We start from the raw sequence: 15,042 nt of genomic DNA, 5'->3' as shown, positions 1-15,042 counted from the left end.
TGTTGCGAGAAATGAGCTAGTTGGGCGCATGGCCATTCCATTTTTTCGTAATTATGTAGCTTATTTGAGCGGAATTTACGTTAAAATTGGTGTCAATATTATTCTAACGAGGCAATCTTTTGAATGAACCAAACTTGTGTTTTCTCTTCTGGCTCCTTTAAGGCCATGTAGCGGCTGTTGTCCGGTTTTCCTTCAGTTGCGGCAGATAACGCTTTTCGATAGCAACTAAACATAAATCCACAAAAACAAGGCAGAAATTGAAGGAGTATGTGGTGCGACGAGCGAATCGCGCAGTGCCGCTCCATGCTGGCGATATCTGTAGCTTTCACGGTGCTTCCAGAGGCGAAGGAAAGAGTGAAAGCGCTTATCAAACGTGTTGCAGGGTCCCTTTCATGCTAGCCAGCCACACTAGCCGGTGTACGGGCCGTTCGTCACATGGCGTATATGGCAAAACCTGTTGGTAACAAGGCGGTTCGTAACAGGGGAACATTCGTAATGGGATGACTTGTCACGGGGGTGTTCACGTGGAAAGAGACCACGTGGTTTGTTTTTTTGCGTTGGTCCCAGTGGAATGGCGAAGAAAACTGTTTCCAGTTGAGAGGGAAGCCGGAAGACAGGCAGGGGAGATAGCAGAAGATATCTGTTCTTGGGAGAGGGGTGAGGATTAATGTTTTCCCTCTCGAGTTTTGGGGGGCGTGCGTGCCATTTTTTAGCTTGACGCGTAGCTGCCGGAACGTGGGCAGACCGGTGCTCGAGGACAACCCGTTCTGTTGCTTCTAGCAAGACAACACGAGGACCCACCCCAGCGCCGACTTCAACACGAATGAGGCGAGTGCTCACTTTGCTTAATCTTTATACTATATCAATTTGCGAAACGATGTTCGAAGGTATATTACAAAGCACGGGACGAGACTCCTAAAAGGGGGCCATTTCCTACCGTATTTTTATTCGTTCTTTTTTTCCCAGCAGGCGTGTCAGCAGCTATAGAGTGAGTGCAGGAAATGAACAAAACTTCTTCGCCGCAATACTAAACAATAATTTCCTCACACGAGAGGCGCCCGCATGCCCTCATCCGTTGCGTTTTCGTTTTTTATCCTTTTTGGCGTGGACTCCGTCATAACCTTTGCACTGCTGGGAAGTTACGAGGAACTGGCTGTTCCTCTCTGTTCTGATCAAATCAATTTGTTTTGAATGCGCTAAGCTTTTCAATGCGCTAAGCGCTGAGATGAAAGTGTTCGGCCGTACCATGTTAGCAGACACTCGTTTCTAGTTACGTTGCATCGTGGAAACCTGATACCAGTCCCTGTATTCGGACTGTAATATTAGTCAATTAAGATTTACGCATTGCAGCTGCAGACGGTGCATAAATGAGTACGGCCCGTTCGTCACATGGCGCTTCGTGATAGGCCGACTTTTGACAACACTAGCGTACAAGTGCTATTCATTCATTCATTTAAACCTAAGTTTCCTGGAATAAGGAAACCATACCCATCTACGGCTGAAACAATATGATCTCCTTTATTCGTCTGTACGGAGCAGTTCATTGGCAGTCCAACACTGCTTTCGCAATAGAAATTCCACGGGCAAATCAAAATATATACGAAGCCGCTATGGAGCAATTCTAAGCGGTCCCTTAAAAAAAAAAAAAAAAAAAAAAGATCAAGTTCTTTCTCTGTCCCGTCCCCCTTATTACATTTTTTTGGACTGACAGCCAATTGCGGCGTTTTGTCTAGTTAGGCATGTGTCTGACCCGAACTGCCAATGAAAATACGACATTGCTCATTCACCTGTTACCTAACTGTCAGAGCACGGTAGCCTTGAGGCTGTGGCGCAAGAATGCCACCAGGAATACATTTAGGAGAAGACATTCCGATTGGGCTGCCGAGGAAACTGAAAAAAAAGCTGGGGAGCCTCACGCCAGCTGCTGAGCACGTTGAACATTTTTTTTTAATAAAGTTTTGTAACCGGATGCTGAAGTTGTTTAAGTGCGCCCTCCCAAAATTTTAATATCATGGGAGCGGTGTCCCATTGATGTGTTAACGCCTTATAAGAGAGTTTTAGCTGACTGTTTTAAATGCAGAGCATTTCTTAGCCTCGCCTCTTCCTGCGTCGGACGGCGTCCACAGCTCCGCGTCCGCAGCAGGTGCGCCTCTCCTCCTTCCCTCCTCTCTCTCAACAGCAGCTGGCGCGCGCATGCGTCGTAGTCAGCCCGTTCGCTCCGTCGCGGTCTCGGCGTAACAGGTGCGTGATAGCAGCGCGGTGGGGCGTGGAAGGGCGCGCTCTGCTTGCGCATGCGCGCTCTCCCCCTCCCCCCCCCCCCCCCGTACTGCTCTCCCTCTACTGCGCGCGCTGCAAATATAAAGCGACTAGCGGTCGCTCGTGCTTCAGTCACTGCGTTGCTCCTTCGTTCCTTGGTTGACGCTCCCTCCCACGTTTGCTCGTGTCTGCTACTCCAGCATCACGGAAGAAGCGATGGAAGCAACACTGCCTTCAATCAGTACTGAGGCCCCAATACTCTGCATTTACTCGTGTTCCCCTCGCGGGAAGGCGCGGGAATTTTTTGACGCTCAGCTATGCTCCCGACGTCCCGCTCAGCACAACCGGAGCGTCAGCAGCCGAAAGGCTTTTAGCTAAGCGGTAACCGTATCTCCCTCGACGGTGAATGATACGCGTGACTGGTCGTTTCGGGTGCGCGTGTAAACCAAAACTTCATCCTAAAGTAAACAAGAATTTGTAATTGGTCGCCCGAACAAACCAAAATACCATGTTTCTTGGCCTCATTTAACCTTTTTTTTTTTTGTATAGTGTAGTCGCTCACATGGTATAATTTTTCTAAATAACAATAAAAAAGCCGATAAACTTTGGAATAGCCAAGCCAAGGCTGCCTTTCTCGGCGCTGCATAGAAGCAGCCCCGCGCTTCGGTCGACGTTTTTCGCTTCCGTTCTAAAGATCTTTAAGGTGTGTGGCACCATTGCCTACTCGGAAGCGCTTTCGCGGCTTCGTCGCTCGTGTTTCAACTGAAGAAACGAAGTTCGCCGTAGCGCGCTCGCATCACGGGGGCAGCCACGTTAAAATTCCGTAAGGTAGCGTAAGCTGCCGCGACGGTCCGCTAAGAGGCCCTGATTAGCGGAGCGGGGCCCCGCTCCGGTATCTTCGGTAGCGCGCCACGCATGCGCAATGGCGCTCCCGCGTGCTATCGGAGCGGAGCGGACCGTCCAAAACGGTCAGCTAAAACTCTATAATCACGGTGTCCAGCGGCGCAGTAGGTGAGAGTGAGCGCACGCGTATGAGTGTCGTCTGCTACGCTGTCTCCTTAAAAGCAACGCACCCTCTGCTTTTCTTATCAGTCCGCTTTGCTAGCCGTCAAAGGCAGCTAGGGATTACAAACATTCCTACCGCACGTGCCGGGGAATTGATACAAAAGTAAAATCAATCGGGCATTGGAGATGCGCATGTTCTTCAAATAACCCCTCTTTCAGGTAAACAAAGTCATGCAAATACCGGAAGGGAGGGGGGGGGGGGGGGGGGTATTTGGCTCTCAAGAAAACTGGCGTAGCAGATAATGCTCGCACAGGCAAGGCTTTTTTTGCGCCTGCCCGTTCTCTCGCTTATTTGGCCGTTCACCACCATGATAAGGCGATAACATGCCGATCGGTCGTCACTCCCGTAAAAAATTTGGGATGGTGTACAGCCGGTAAAAGGCTTGTCTATAACACAGCGTTCGTACTCTCAGCCCTATCCTGCCCCGCTGGAGCGGGATTTGAATAAAACTACTGCGGAATTCTGAAGTCTTAGCCCTTCGCTTTTGCCTCCGACATGTTTGGAACGAGTATGTTTCGGCAGTTTTCGGATGTAGCTGGTTGAAGTTGAAATCGCTGTTATAGACAAGCGTTTTACCGGCTGTACATTCCGAGCCCATATTTTTCGCGTGAGTTTTTATTTCGCCGCTTGCTTCAGTATATATCTTCTACAAATGTTTTTACCTAGCGGTGCAATGTGGTACTGATCGCATTCTCTTGACACGACGTGCCCGGTGATATGCGAATGCTATACGCTATATGCAAAAAAGCGCAGTTTTTCATGCGCTAAGGTTTTCTTGGCCATCTTTCTGGAAAAAAACATTCTGTATTTAGAAGATATGTCAGTTTAATGCGAATATAGTTTCGATATAAAAGCAAAGCTATATACAATTCGAATTTCTTTCTTTCTTTCTGCTGGCCGCAGCCTAATTGCAGGAACTCGTTAGCTCTCCTTGAACCACAGTTTTTTGCGTCATTATGTGCGTGGTTCCACGCGTATACGTGATACGTCGTTTGCGTACAGCCGTCTGAGAATCGATCGATGCTACAACTAAGGAAGGGGTGTTCAGAATTCAGAATTCTGAATAAAATTCAGAATTTCGAATTTGGTGGGGTTAGAGATCCTCCTAGAGGGGGAGAGGGGTGTCGGGGCTGGGTGTATAAATACCTTAACTACAGTGCTCTAGAGCGCTATACCTGAACTAAACGTGTGTCAAAACTGGATCGATATAACGAATAATTAAAAAAGAATGGACAGATATGCGCATGCACTGACTCTTTAAATGAAACATTAGCGGTAAAAAAGGACATGGCTTGTATCCCGCTCGGGATAACAGAACAACACGTTCCCTCTTAACGCCGCCTGCGTCAGGCGCCACAGTCGGGCACCCTCTGGACTCGGCCGCCGACGCTCTCACTTTCTCTCCCCGCGCACCACGAAGATGACGTCACCGAAAAATCTAAGTCCCTAATTTTTCGTGACGTCACTTTCACTAGGCAGGGCGTACCGCCTGTCCCCGTAAGGGGTCGGGCGGTACGCGTCATTACTGCGTGAGCGATGTTGGCAAAAAAGTTTTGCCGTCGATCCGTGGAAAGAGCGACAGGAGAACCGAGAACATGCTAGAAAGCGCGTCTATAGAGAGGGTGACGTCATCCCAGCGGCAGCATTGGGCTGCCGCTGGTGACGTCACTTTGTGCGGTGGTACTATGTACTTTGTGACCCCTGCACTTCATAACCAGTCTCCATGTTTTACCGTTTGTTTATCTGTGTGTCGCCCTGTCCTTTTTGTGTGCACCACCCAAGAAGGCCTAGTGCTGTTGGTGGGCACCACCCAATAAACAATAAACAATAAGGTGGCTAGCCACCTTAATTGAGCTGTGGTGGCGCTGCCATATATAGCACCGCGTCAAGTCGAAGCGCGCCTCACTATCTGTCTCTCCCGATTCGCCCGTTACAGTGTACACCCATTGCCTCTACGCGTTCTGTCAGCTCTTGTGCGCTTTGTAAAATAGTGAACAGCTAATTGAGGGCGGCAAAATGCGGTAGCATGAAAATGGCGGCGACGCATTGCCGATACTGGTCGACAACAAAAGGAGCGATCCGGCAGTCGTCGAGCAAGCTTGTCTCGGAGGCGGTTAGAACGAGAAGTACGGTTGAGATAGTGCACGGAACAAGAATGGTCGTGCTCTGTGGCATGGTGTTTGAAAATTGCGCATTCGAGAAATATTCTAAAGCCCGATTAGGGCGTGCACATCGGCCGTGCCAAGCTTCAAGTCCGTAAGGGAGAGAGAAAATGCTGACGCCTATTTTCCACGGCATATGCCCGCCTCATCCTTTCGCGGGTATTTGCTCAAATAGTCGTCCTCTCAGGCAGCCAGCTGGGACATAAAAAGCACCTAAAAAGAAATGCGTCCGATTATGCGTGACACGGCGCGGTCGATTCTGCACATGCAATGTTACGTGGAATTTTCAGGCATACGTTGACAGAGAGGCGGTGCTGGTGGTCAACGGTGTTGATGACGATCTCCCTAGTTTCGCTTTAACCGCACTGTGCCTGGCGTTGCCGCGCTGGTTGCAGGTAAAAGTTTGCTCAAAAACTTGTTTCCTTGTTGTAGATTTGAATGAACGAATGCGCGCTGCATGTGGGAGTCCACATTCTACCGCGACTATGCACCCTTGACGCGCCAACTCTTGGCCTGACTTGCCCCAAGCGGCCGTTGGCGCGGAGTGCATTCAAAAAGGCCTCTACATGATGTCCACCGGTATGTAACCGCAGGTTTTCGCGGCCTGTTTGTGAACTTCTGTGCTGTTGAGTGAGGCCTGAGACACTGCGCTGCGTGTTCGTTATGCGTGACCGCAAGATGCATCTGACCTCGTTAACTTAGTTTACGGCTGTTCTGCTAGTGTCTAAAGTCGCCGACGGCGTCTCGCCAAGGTGTGGGAGTTCAGACCATGTTCGCTGCTCCCGATATATAGCTTATTAGAGTTCGGGTTTGGGCTAGTTGGTAGCGGTAATCCATGATGTCAAGGGCCACTTGGGCATTCAATGCCGTGATTGCGGTTGTACGCCCCTCTTTGACAGTTGTGCCGTCATCGCTCGTCACGCCAACCAGAGGACCAGAGAAATGATCGAGGCTGCCGAAATAGCACGCCTGGGGGATCGTTGCGTGTCCGCGCCATCCGTGGCTTTGTCCGATAAGGAGATGGTCTATCTGAGTGGGGGTGGGTGCCACCTTAGTTAATACCTCGTGCTGCGTTTTGTTCGACGTCACAGCGTTGTGCGAAATATTTTGTGTGCAAATTTTGTCATGACCTGTTTTTATCCGTTATTTCCTATCTTTGCTTCTTTTGATAATTTTCCGCCCATTTTTTTCAATAATCTCAATTGGAAGTTGGCGCTTGTGCCCGTTGCCTCCGTGTCCTCTGTCGTTTTGTTGGCGCCACACGACGTCATCTCCCGATTCTTTAGCGTAGCACCGTTTAGTGTTCTCGAGTTCGGTACGTTCTTCTCATCTCCTTCTCGAGTGATCGGACGTAACAATTTCTTCATACACTTTAACTGAAATCCTTGTGATTGTAGCCCGTGAACAAGTATGTTCCTTCGCGTTTGTTTTGTTTTCTTTTTTTGTTGTTCCTGTGTTTTCAATGTTTTCATTCTTCTTAGTGACCCTAAGTGGATGCCACTTATTCCCGTTGTCACCTGCGAAGCGCATTCAACGCTGTCTGCTTTCCCGACATACTTGAATTACTATTGAGGGTCGATCTCGACCAACACGAACCTCGTGCTCTCCACTTCAGCAATGTCCATTAGCAGTTGTTCTCTAGCGCTTGCGTTGAAGTTTAATGTTCTGCCTCCGTGGTGACCTGTACAGGTTTCTGACGGGGATGCCGATGAAGTAAGCTCTTGTCCGCCCAGCCAACGTGGTATCTTCGAACGGCAGACTCGCGGATCTACTGCACCATGCACGCCGGTTCAAGTCGACAGCAGCGAACAGGTTAGTCCCATTTTCTTTTTTTGTAATGTATCTAGCAGCGTGTATCTCTCGTATCGCTGCACGGCTGCTAAAAAGCCGAAACTATTCGCACGTTCGTCACTCTCTCTCTCTCTCTGTCTATCTGTCTCTCTTTCTCTCTTTCTCTCTTTCTCTCTTTCTCTCTCTCTCTTTCTCTCTTTCTCTCTTTCTCTCTCTCTCTCTCTCTCTCTCTCTCTCTCTCTCTCTCTCTCTCTCTCTCTCTCTCTCTCTCTCTCTCTCTCTTAGATGATGATGGTGATGATTTCTATTGGTTTCCCCTTTCTATCGGGCTGATGACATGCCATCTTACCAAAAAGGACTAATATACCTATGTTTTACACTCTTGGTTTAATACTAGCGCTGCTTAAGGCAGGCACAAAAAGCTTATTAGGCACAAAATACTTTTTTTCTGTTACAGGTGGTAACTGTGTTAGGCAATATCTTCCTCTCTGCTTTTCATCCACCATCATTCTAATCTTCTTTTCGTCCCCTCGACAGCGTTGGAGTTAACTTCCTCTGCGATACCATTAAATCCTAGCTCTTCTAGAAGCCGAATATCTCCTTCATGTAGATTTGGATGGATACCCTCACATTCTAACCTCTCTCTCTCTCTCTCTCTGTCTCTCTCTCTCTCTCTCTCTCTCTCTTTGTACCTCGTCTATTCTTAATAGTTCCGCATTAAGTTATATAGTAGCTGGAAGTTAAATTCTTTGGGTAGAAGTGTGAATTTGGGTTGGAAGGATTAAAAAGTGTGCGAGAAAAGTTATTGAGCAGTCAATTTCATTGCTGCACTAGCTTTGCACTATTTCATATTTGTTCCTGTTTCCGCTGCTATTATTAAAATGCAGAGCTTTTGTTTAAAACCGCTGTTTTTTTTTCTTCTGTCTCACAAGCACCAAATATGTTGCATTGTGACCACATTTAATGCAGTTACCTGGTTTTGAATGTGTATGTATACAAAGCTCTCTTGCTCCAACTTGTCATGCTTAACCCTTTCAGCCGTGGTGTCCCCAATCGAGGACACTAACAAAAGTTCTGGTAGCTCACAGAGAACAAAACCAAAACACCTAGTTTTCTGGGAAATAGTTCTTCAAGGATGCCTCGTGAGATAGATGTAAACATTGTTCGTTTTGGTTGAGAGCTGAACGCTGGAAAGACGAAGGCACTGCCGTAAAGACCAGGCTGATGTTAGATGGCCCCAAGGACCGAAGTCCTAGCTTGATGACATAACTGTAAATCAAAAAGTACTTGCACTACCAGCTTTCGTATTAGTACGCTGGCTCGGCGCTGTCCAAACTTTAGAAAAACTAGCAAAAAAAACTTTTCTGTTGCAATTTAAACTTTTAATAATAGATAACCTAAATAGATATGCCTCTAAATCACTAATCATTTGCACCACACGCTCAATTTTTTGTTTGTAAGCTCAGAGTTCAAACGTTAAGAAAAAACACTGAAAAAACGTTCTTCAAATAAAAAATACAGGGTTGAAAGGGTTAAAGGGGCTATGAAGGCAAAAAAGTTTTGGTCATGTTTAAAAGAAATTGTCTTTGGTAACTCATACCCGTGACACACGTACACGAAAAATGACATTAAGTATTTAAGGCCTTAAGATACCAAATGACATTGTTTGGTCGGGCCGTGCTACATGTGAAAACGCAAAGGCACTAGATGTGTTAGGCATGGTGGTGATAAAAACGAAAGAAAGAAATGCACCCATATTTTAGAATTTTTTAATGTAGAGAAAAACGTCTTACAAGGGTGAAAGATGTTTTTGTTAAACAAAGCGTTATGAGAAAGTGTTTTCTAAAAAATGGTGTTAGCCGTTTCTAAAAGCGGCTGCAGCAGCTGCCGTCACCTGCCAGCGGTAGCCAAATCCGAAAAATTCAAAACGTTGAGTAACACGATGTTTTGCCTATTGCTGCTGTTTTAATGAACTTCGTCTTAAGAACTGTGCCACCAAGAGTGCACAAAAAATCGTCCTATTTTGAAGTTCAGCTACGTTTCCGCGTCAACACTGGTATTGAGAGTTTCGTTGGTTTCATTTCGTGCTCATCGCGTTCGAGAGTAGGCAGATCTAAAACGTTCGTGACGGCGAATGAGTTGTGTGGTACTCCTTAAGCCAAAATTGACAATAAAGGGAATGGCATTATACTTTTACGTGTGGCAGTGAATTAATGGAATCAACACCTAAGCCATTACTTAGTCATTTTTATATACGTGTGGCACGGGTATCACTCGGCTTAGTTCCAGCCACGAAAGGGTCCTTTTTAACTGAAGAAAATGTTAGAAATATTGAAAAACTAACATTACTCAGAATGATGACGTAATATTGGTAAAAGCGACGTATTATGGGCCAACACTAAAACGTTTTTTATCAGTTTTAACTACATGTTCACATTCCAGTGATACGATTAGGCGGAGTATGGGGCCCCACTAGAATGGATGAGTCATGTTTCTCGGTGGTGGCTTAGGTCGGTGCCCAGTAATCACACAAGCAACATTCTGTGATGTCACAGAGTAAAGTGACTGGGGAGTCGTCACTGCTTTGCATGTTTTCTTTATACAGTCGAACCTCGTTATAGTGAACATGGATATAGCGTATTACTGGATATAGCGAACTAAATACGAAGTTTGTTTGGTCATGCTTCATTTCAATGACACCTGAAACTGAAACCTCAACATCCGCGCGATATAGGCTGTAACAAAGACATCTTTGGTTCCCGTGAGACTCAAAACTCGACAGCTACCATAATACAGGCAAAATTTAAAAAAGAAGTGAAACAAAACAATCGTTTTTTTAGTAGCTTGAAGCGCTTTATGGTGTGAGCACTGTGAAAACCTTCATTCCCCTCAGACTGTGAAAATCCACCAGGCGAAGGCCACGTCCCCCTTCAAGAAACTAAGGAGGCCGGCCGGCCTGTTTTGCCGAACAAACTTTGTTTAGTTGTAATTTCGCGTTCTCACGTTCCGGTCTGTTTAGTTTGAAATGCCACAAGGAGACAGATAAGGACTACCTCGTGTATAGTGGGTTTGAAGCCTAGAACAATTTTTTATCTAGGGTTGTTGCACGAGCCAGATTTCCGATTTATTAGAGCCAATTTTCGCCCCTACGGTTATAACTAATATCGGATATAACAAACTAATTTGCTGCCCGGACACTACTTCGTTATAACGAGGTTCGACTGCATCTCAATTTGTTTGAAGTTCATGATATTGTGATCAGGGGAAAGCAGTCTTTTTAATGGACCACACCAGTGTTTTACCTTCATGGCCCCATTAAGCAGGCAGGCTGAAGTTTGAAATGTACCAATCAGCCTCAAATACGACGACGTTGAAAATAGGGTATTTACCATCATGGCTTGCTTCACTGGTTTTTAGTATTGGCATTTTTGCCACCTGAAAAGCTGCCAAAGAAAATGGGAATACATATTGGGAAAATGTTATATTTGAAATCTTCGGGAAAAAAGCAGCAAGACTGAAAAGTTTCACAAAGTTTACTTGAAAATTAAAAGTTGTTTTAAGACCGGTGTCCCCCTTTAATGCATTTAGAGCACTAAACAGGGGCATTTTCGCGAAGTTCATGCTCTTTTCCACCCTAAAAATTGTTGAGAGGGTGCTCGCTGGTATACTGTACCGGTGGCGGTGTTCTGCTTTTTCGCCGGCGGATACAGCATTTAATATTGCGAGCTTGTCTTGAAAAGCCAAAACAGTTCGTTTTCTAAAAGGGTCACCAACTCGTCACCATCGCACCAACACCAAAAATAGCAGTGGAGACGCGCGACTACACGTCTGCTGGTTGGCCTGGCACCTAATCGAGCACCCACTCACACGTAGAAACGAACGGTACTTTGGGGTGCTGGCCAAATTTGCCAAACTATAGCATTTCGCCGAGCAATGTTTCAGAAAACTAGCAAAAAACAATAGCTCATCAGCATAGTGAATTCGTGACATCGAAGTTAACCGTCGCACAGCTTTGTTACATAAAGGTCACAAGCACACAGGCTTCAATGGGGTGGCAATGGACAATTGAAAAACCTCAAGTCCAGGAATTCGTTACATGCAGGTTCGTTACATCCGGGTTTAACTTCATTGCATTTTTCCAATGCGATGATGCTGTTTAGAGGTGTACGGTAGGTACCCCTGGACCAGTGCAAGTATGTACAGGAAAAAAACCCTTGCATGTTCACCGATGTTGGCATGAGCATTAGTCACTAGGTTCTAGGTCTCCACTGTGTTTAACAGCTCATCCGCGCCTTGAGATTAGAGTACAAATATTTTTATTTAGATGTACTACGACAACGTAATGTTGCCTTTCTCAATCCTCTTTTCCATTCCCTACCCACAGGGCTTTATAGCCTCCTCTCTGCAATAAAGTCATTCATTCATTCATTTATTCATTCGACCAAAACCAAATATTTGTATACTGTGAATATGGACTTCTTGAAGAGGATTCAAATAAGCACTATTTGGTTTTTATACGAAGTTTTGACTATCTTCACATCTGTAGGAGTATTGTCTTGTGTAACGTCAAAAACTTATTTCACAGGGGAACATTTGCAAGCTGATGTAGTTGGTGAAATAAACTGCATCGGTCTGCGAAGTATGGCGGCCAGGCTTTCTTTGGCGGTGTTTAAGTAACTCGCCTTAGTCGGGTGTATCGGCATAAGAGTTGAAATATGTATTGCTCTACCTAAACCACACTCGCTTTCGTTAGAGCCAGTCGGTTTCTTTTGAAAATGTATTGTAAATCCAACCGGCATTTTAAATTTTCTGCGTGGCCCTTTTTGTTGTTGCGTGTCCTTGACGAGATGGCACTTTGGCACGTGTGTGCAGATTCGCAGGACACGTACGCCCGGGCCGGCATGTCTCAGCGGTGCACGGCCCAGGACGGTGACATGGAACAGCGCTACGCCAGCCTTCTCACCCCGATCCGAGACCTGACCAAGAACTTCGAGGTGGACATCGCCGCCTCCCTGGACCAGTTCCTCGATGAGGTCAGTGAAAGTCTCGGACCTGTGCTGTCTAGTCTGGAAAAGCAGGGGGGGGGGGAACAAGACTTCTATGTACAGGGAACTTTGTACACTGTTAAGGAAACCTGGTGCCTAAATGCAGTGCTCCACTTGGGCATGCCGCATAGAGCTTGCGATTCTTAATTGCGGTGAGAGAATAGTTCATATCAGCTGCGTATTATACACTGGTACAAGGTAAGAATGGCAATAGCTCATGTTTGGTATCACTCCGCTAAGCGACGGACCCGGATGTCAGCGGGGGCACGCGTTATGAAAAATTTCTATAAATGCGTGATATCATCTGCCTGTTCTCACATAACTTGTTTGTCATCGCTGCACTCGTTTCTAAGCATGTTAAGTCCAAAAAATGGCAGAAACGGCTCGTGCCATGTCCAAAATACATCCAGTAAAGCACTACTTGCGCCCCGCGGAATAACATCTGGCTGCAGTGATGAGGCACAGCACCAACTTCCGTTGCTATTCTTAAGTTGTTCCCAGGTATACCAGGAATCTACTGTATTGCTAAAGCTGCAGCGACCAGGCTTTAGGTTTGATGAGGATACTTTTATTGGGATAGCTAGCCGTGTGACATATGGCTTGTGTAACTAATGGGTGTATCATTATTTTGGGGCACTGTAAGTATGAAACACGTTATATTTTTATATTAAAATTTAGGCTATGGTTGGCAGATGTGCAAGTGAAGCATTTGCCTGTGGTCTTTCAAACACATATCTTTGTCTTCTTAAAAGCACAGAGTGCCAGAAACCTTAGCCCAAGTAAACACTCAAGTTGGCTCTACCCTTGGTCGAATTTGATGTGGAGGGGCAAAACTTGGGGGCAAAAATAACATGTAAAAGTCTCGTTGTGGTGCAAGTGCCTGGTAAAGAATACTGTTTAAAGACTAAAGTGTAGAAGGAAGTTTGACTGTGTCGGTTGAAAACAGCCATAAATGCAAATGTGTAACTCATGGCAGTGGCAGTCCCTTAATACTGCAAAAATTGCCGAAAATGTCAAAACACGTATCCTCCCCCTGCATTCACTTTCCTGAGCCGCAATTTTTGTAAAGTCTTGAATTTTGCATGTTGAAGCGTGGATTGGTGCAGCTTGTCTAACCAGTTGTTTGGAACAAGCACTTTGGGTAAAACAAACTTTCTGAAACGCTGCCGTAGTGTTTGTTACAGAAAAAATGATGCAGCTTGGTGCACTAGTGGTGTAAGGCTGGAGAAACAGCAGAGGGCCCCTCTGCCTTCCCCGGAGACTCTGCTTTTGCACCTCACATGGATTTCCAAACTTGCCACTGAATGATCTCCACGACTGGCAGGCCTGGATCGTTTTGTCTGCACGCTTTCACATCTCTCCCAAAGTGAACCACGTTAGCACTTGCTAAATCTCGCAGCAACTGGCTGAGCAAACTCGGCATCTGCAGCAGGAACTCGGCGCCTGTGCTCCCCACTTTAGGCACGAACGTACGTGAACTGGCGAGGAGATGAACACGTGATAAATCGCACCACGAACGCTGGGCAGAGTATTCTTGATGGTCGAGCTGGCTGACGCGGAGCTCTCCTTAAGAGTGTGCGTTCACGTGCGCGCGGTGTTTTTTCACGTATTGCTGGACAGGGGAATGAAAAACTTCGATAGCTCACTGTCAAAATGCTTACGCAAGCTGCACCAATTCCGCGTTTCAACATTCAAGTTTCGTGTCGTCACAAATCGTAGTGCAGGAAAGTATATGCAGGGGGCGATGATACTTGTTTTGGTGTTTTTGTTTTGGCATTTACTGCATTAATAAGCGACTGGTGCTGCTGCGAGTGGTATATGTACATTCACGGCACTGTTATTTACGTATAGGAAAGATCTCGTTTCTACATATTAATGTCCCTTTAAAGTAACCATGAATACAGAATACAAGTTTGGTTCATTCAAGACACATTTGTCCTAATAGCAGCGATTCCATTTTTAATGCAAACGTAAGAGTCGAGGTAACAAGTAAAATAGATGAGGCAGTGGTGACTGCCAGCTGCTTTATGAGTTAGCCCTTATGAAGTCACTGGGACTTGTTTGCGCACTTGCCGGCTGCCGCCCAAAGTCACCATGAAGAAAAATGACTGTGCGATTGTCGTCCTGCATCTAGATTACTTCGCTAGTGCCACCTAATTCTACCGTAAAGTTATTAGGCTGATAACCCTGTTTTAAATGTCTACCTTGTTACGTCCCTGCTGACATTCTGTAGCACGAAATTTGAAACTTGATTTTTCGTGTGGGTGCAGACATATTTCAAGGCTGGTATAGGGCTCAGTGTGTTACCAAAGGCTAGTTCTTTCACATTACAGAAAGTTTCATGCCTGTGTCGACCCTGTAGGTGTGAAGAACAAAAGAGAAATAAACTGAAGTTGCATGCTCCAAACCAACCTTCGAATCCCGGCAAGCCAGGTCTTTATACGACGAGACAGATTGGCTGGATTGCCTGAGCAGTGGGTCAAAAGAGCCCGCATACGTTCAAAGCAATGTGTTAGTCACAGTGCAGTGCGCCAATGCTGTGACCCTCCAGGCCTCGCCACTACAGGGAGTCACGTAGCTAGATCTTGTCCCAATCCTGGGGGTGGGTGGATCTGGGTATCGACCTTAACGTCTTGTTTAAGAGGAATTTGCTTTTTCATAGAGAAATGCAAAAACACGGTAAATGGCATTAGGTTGTGAAATAAAATTTTCACTTCAACAT

General features: G+C 46.1%; 1 protein-coding gene across 1 annotated transcript in view; it reads left to right on the top strand.

Moving 5' to 3' along the window:
* The first annotated feature begins 696 nt into the window (after positions 1-696).
* LOC144140950 (condensin-2 complex subunit H2-like) overlaps positions 697-15,042 on the top strand; it is a 64,869-nt gene continuing 50,523 nt past the window's right edge. Inside the window, exons 1-3 of the mRNA XM_077672443.1 lie at positions 697-828; positions 7,174-7,296; positions 12,148-12,308. Coding sequence (XP_077528569.1) covers positions 7,263-7,296; positions 12,148-12,308 — 195 coding nt within the window. The 5' untranslated portion in view covers positions 697-828; positions 7,174-7,262. The remainder of the gene's footprint in view (positions 829-7,173; positions 7,297-12,147; positions 12,309-15,042) is intronic.

This window comes from Haemaphysalis longicornis, unplaced genomic scaffold (assembly GCF_048455015.1).
Source record: "Haemaphysalis longicornis isolate Haplotype H1 unplaced genomic scaffold, Haemaphysalis longicornis Haplotype H1 scaffold_57, whole genome shotgun sequence".
NCBI lineage: Eukaryota > Metazoa > Arthropoda > Arachnida > Ixodida > Ixodidae > Haemaphysalis > Haemaphysalis longicornis.
This window is presented reverse-complemented; position numbering and strand designations above follow the sequence as displayed.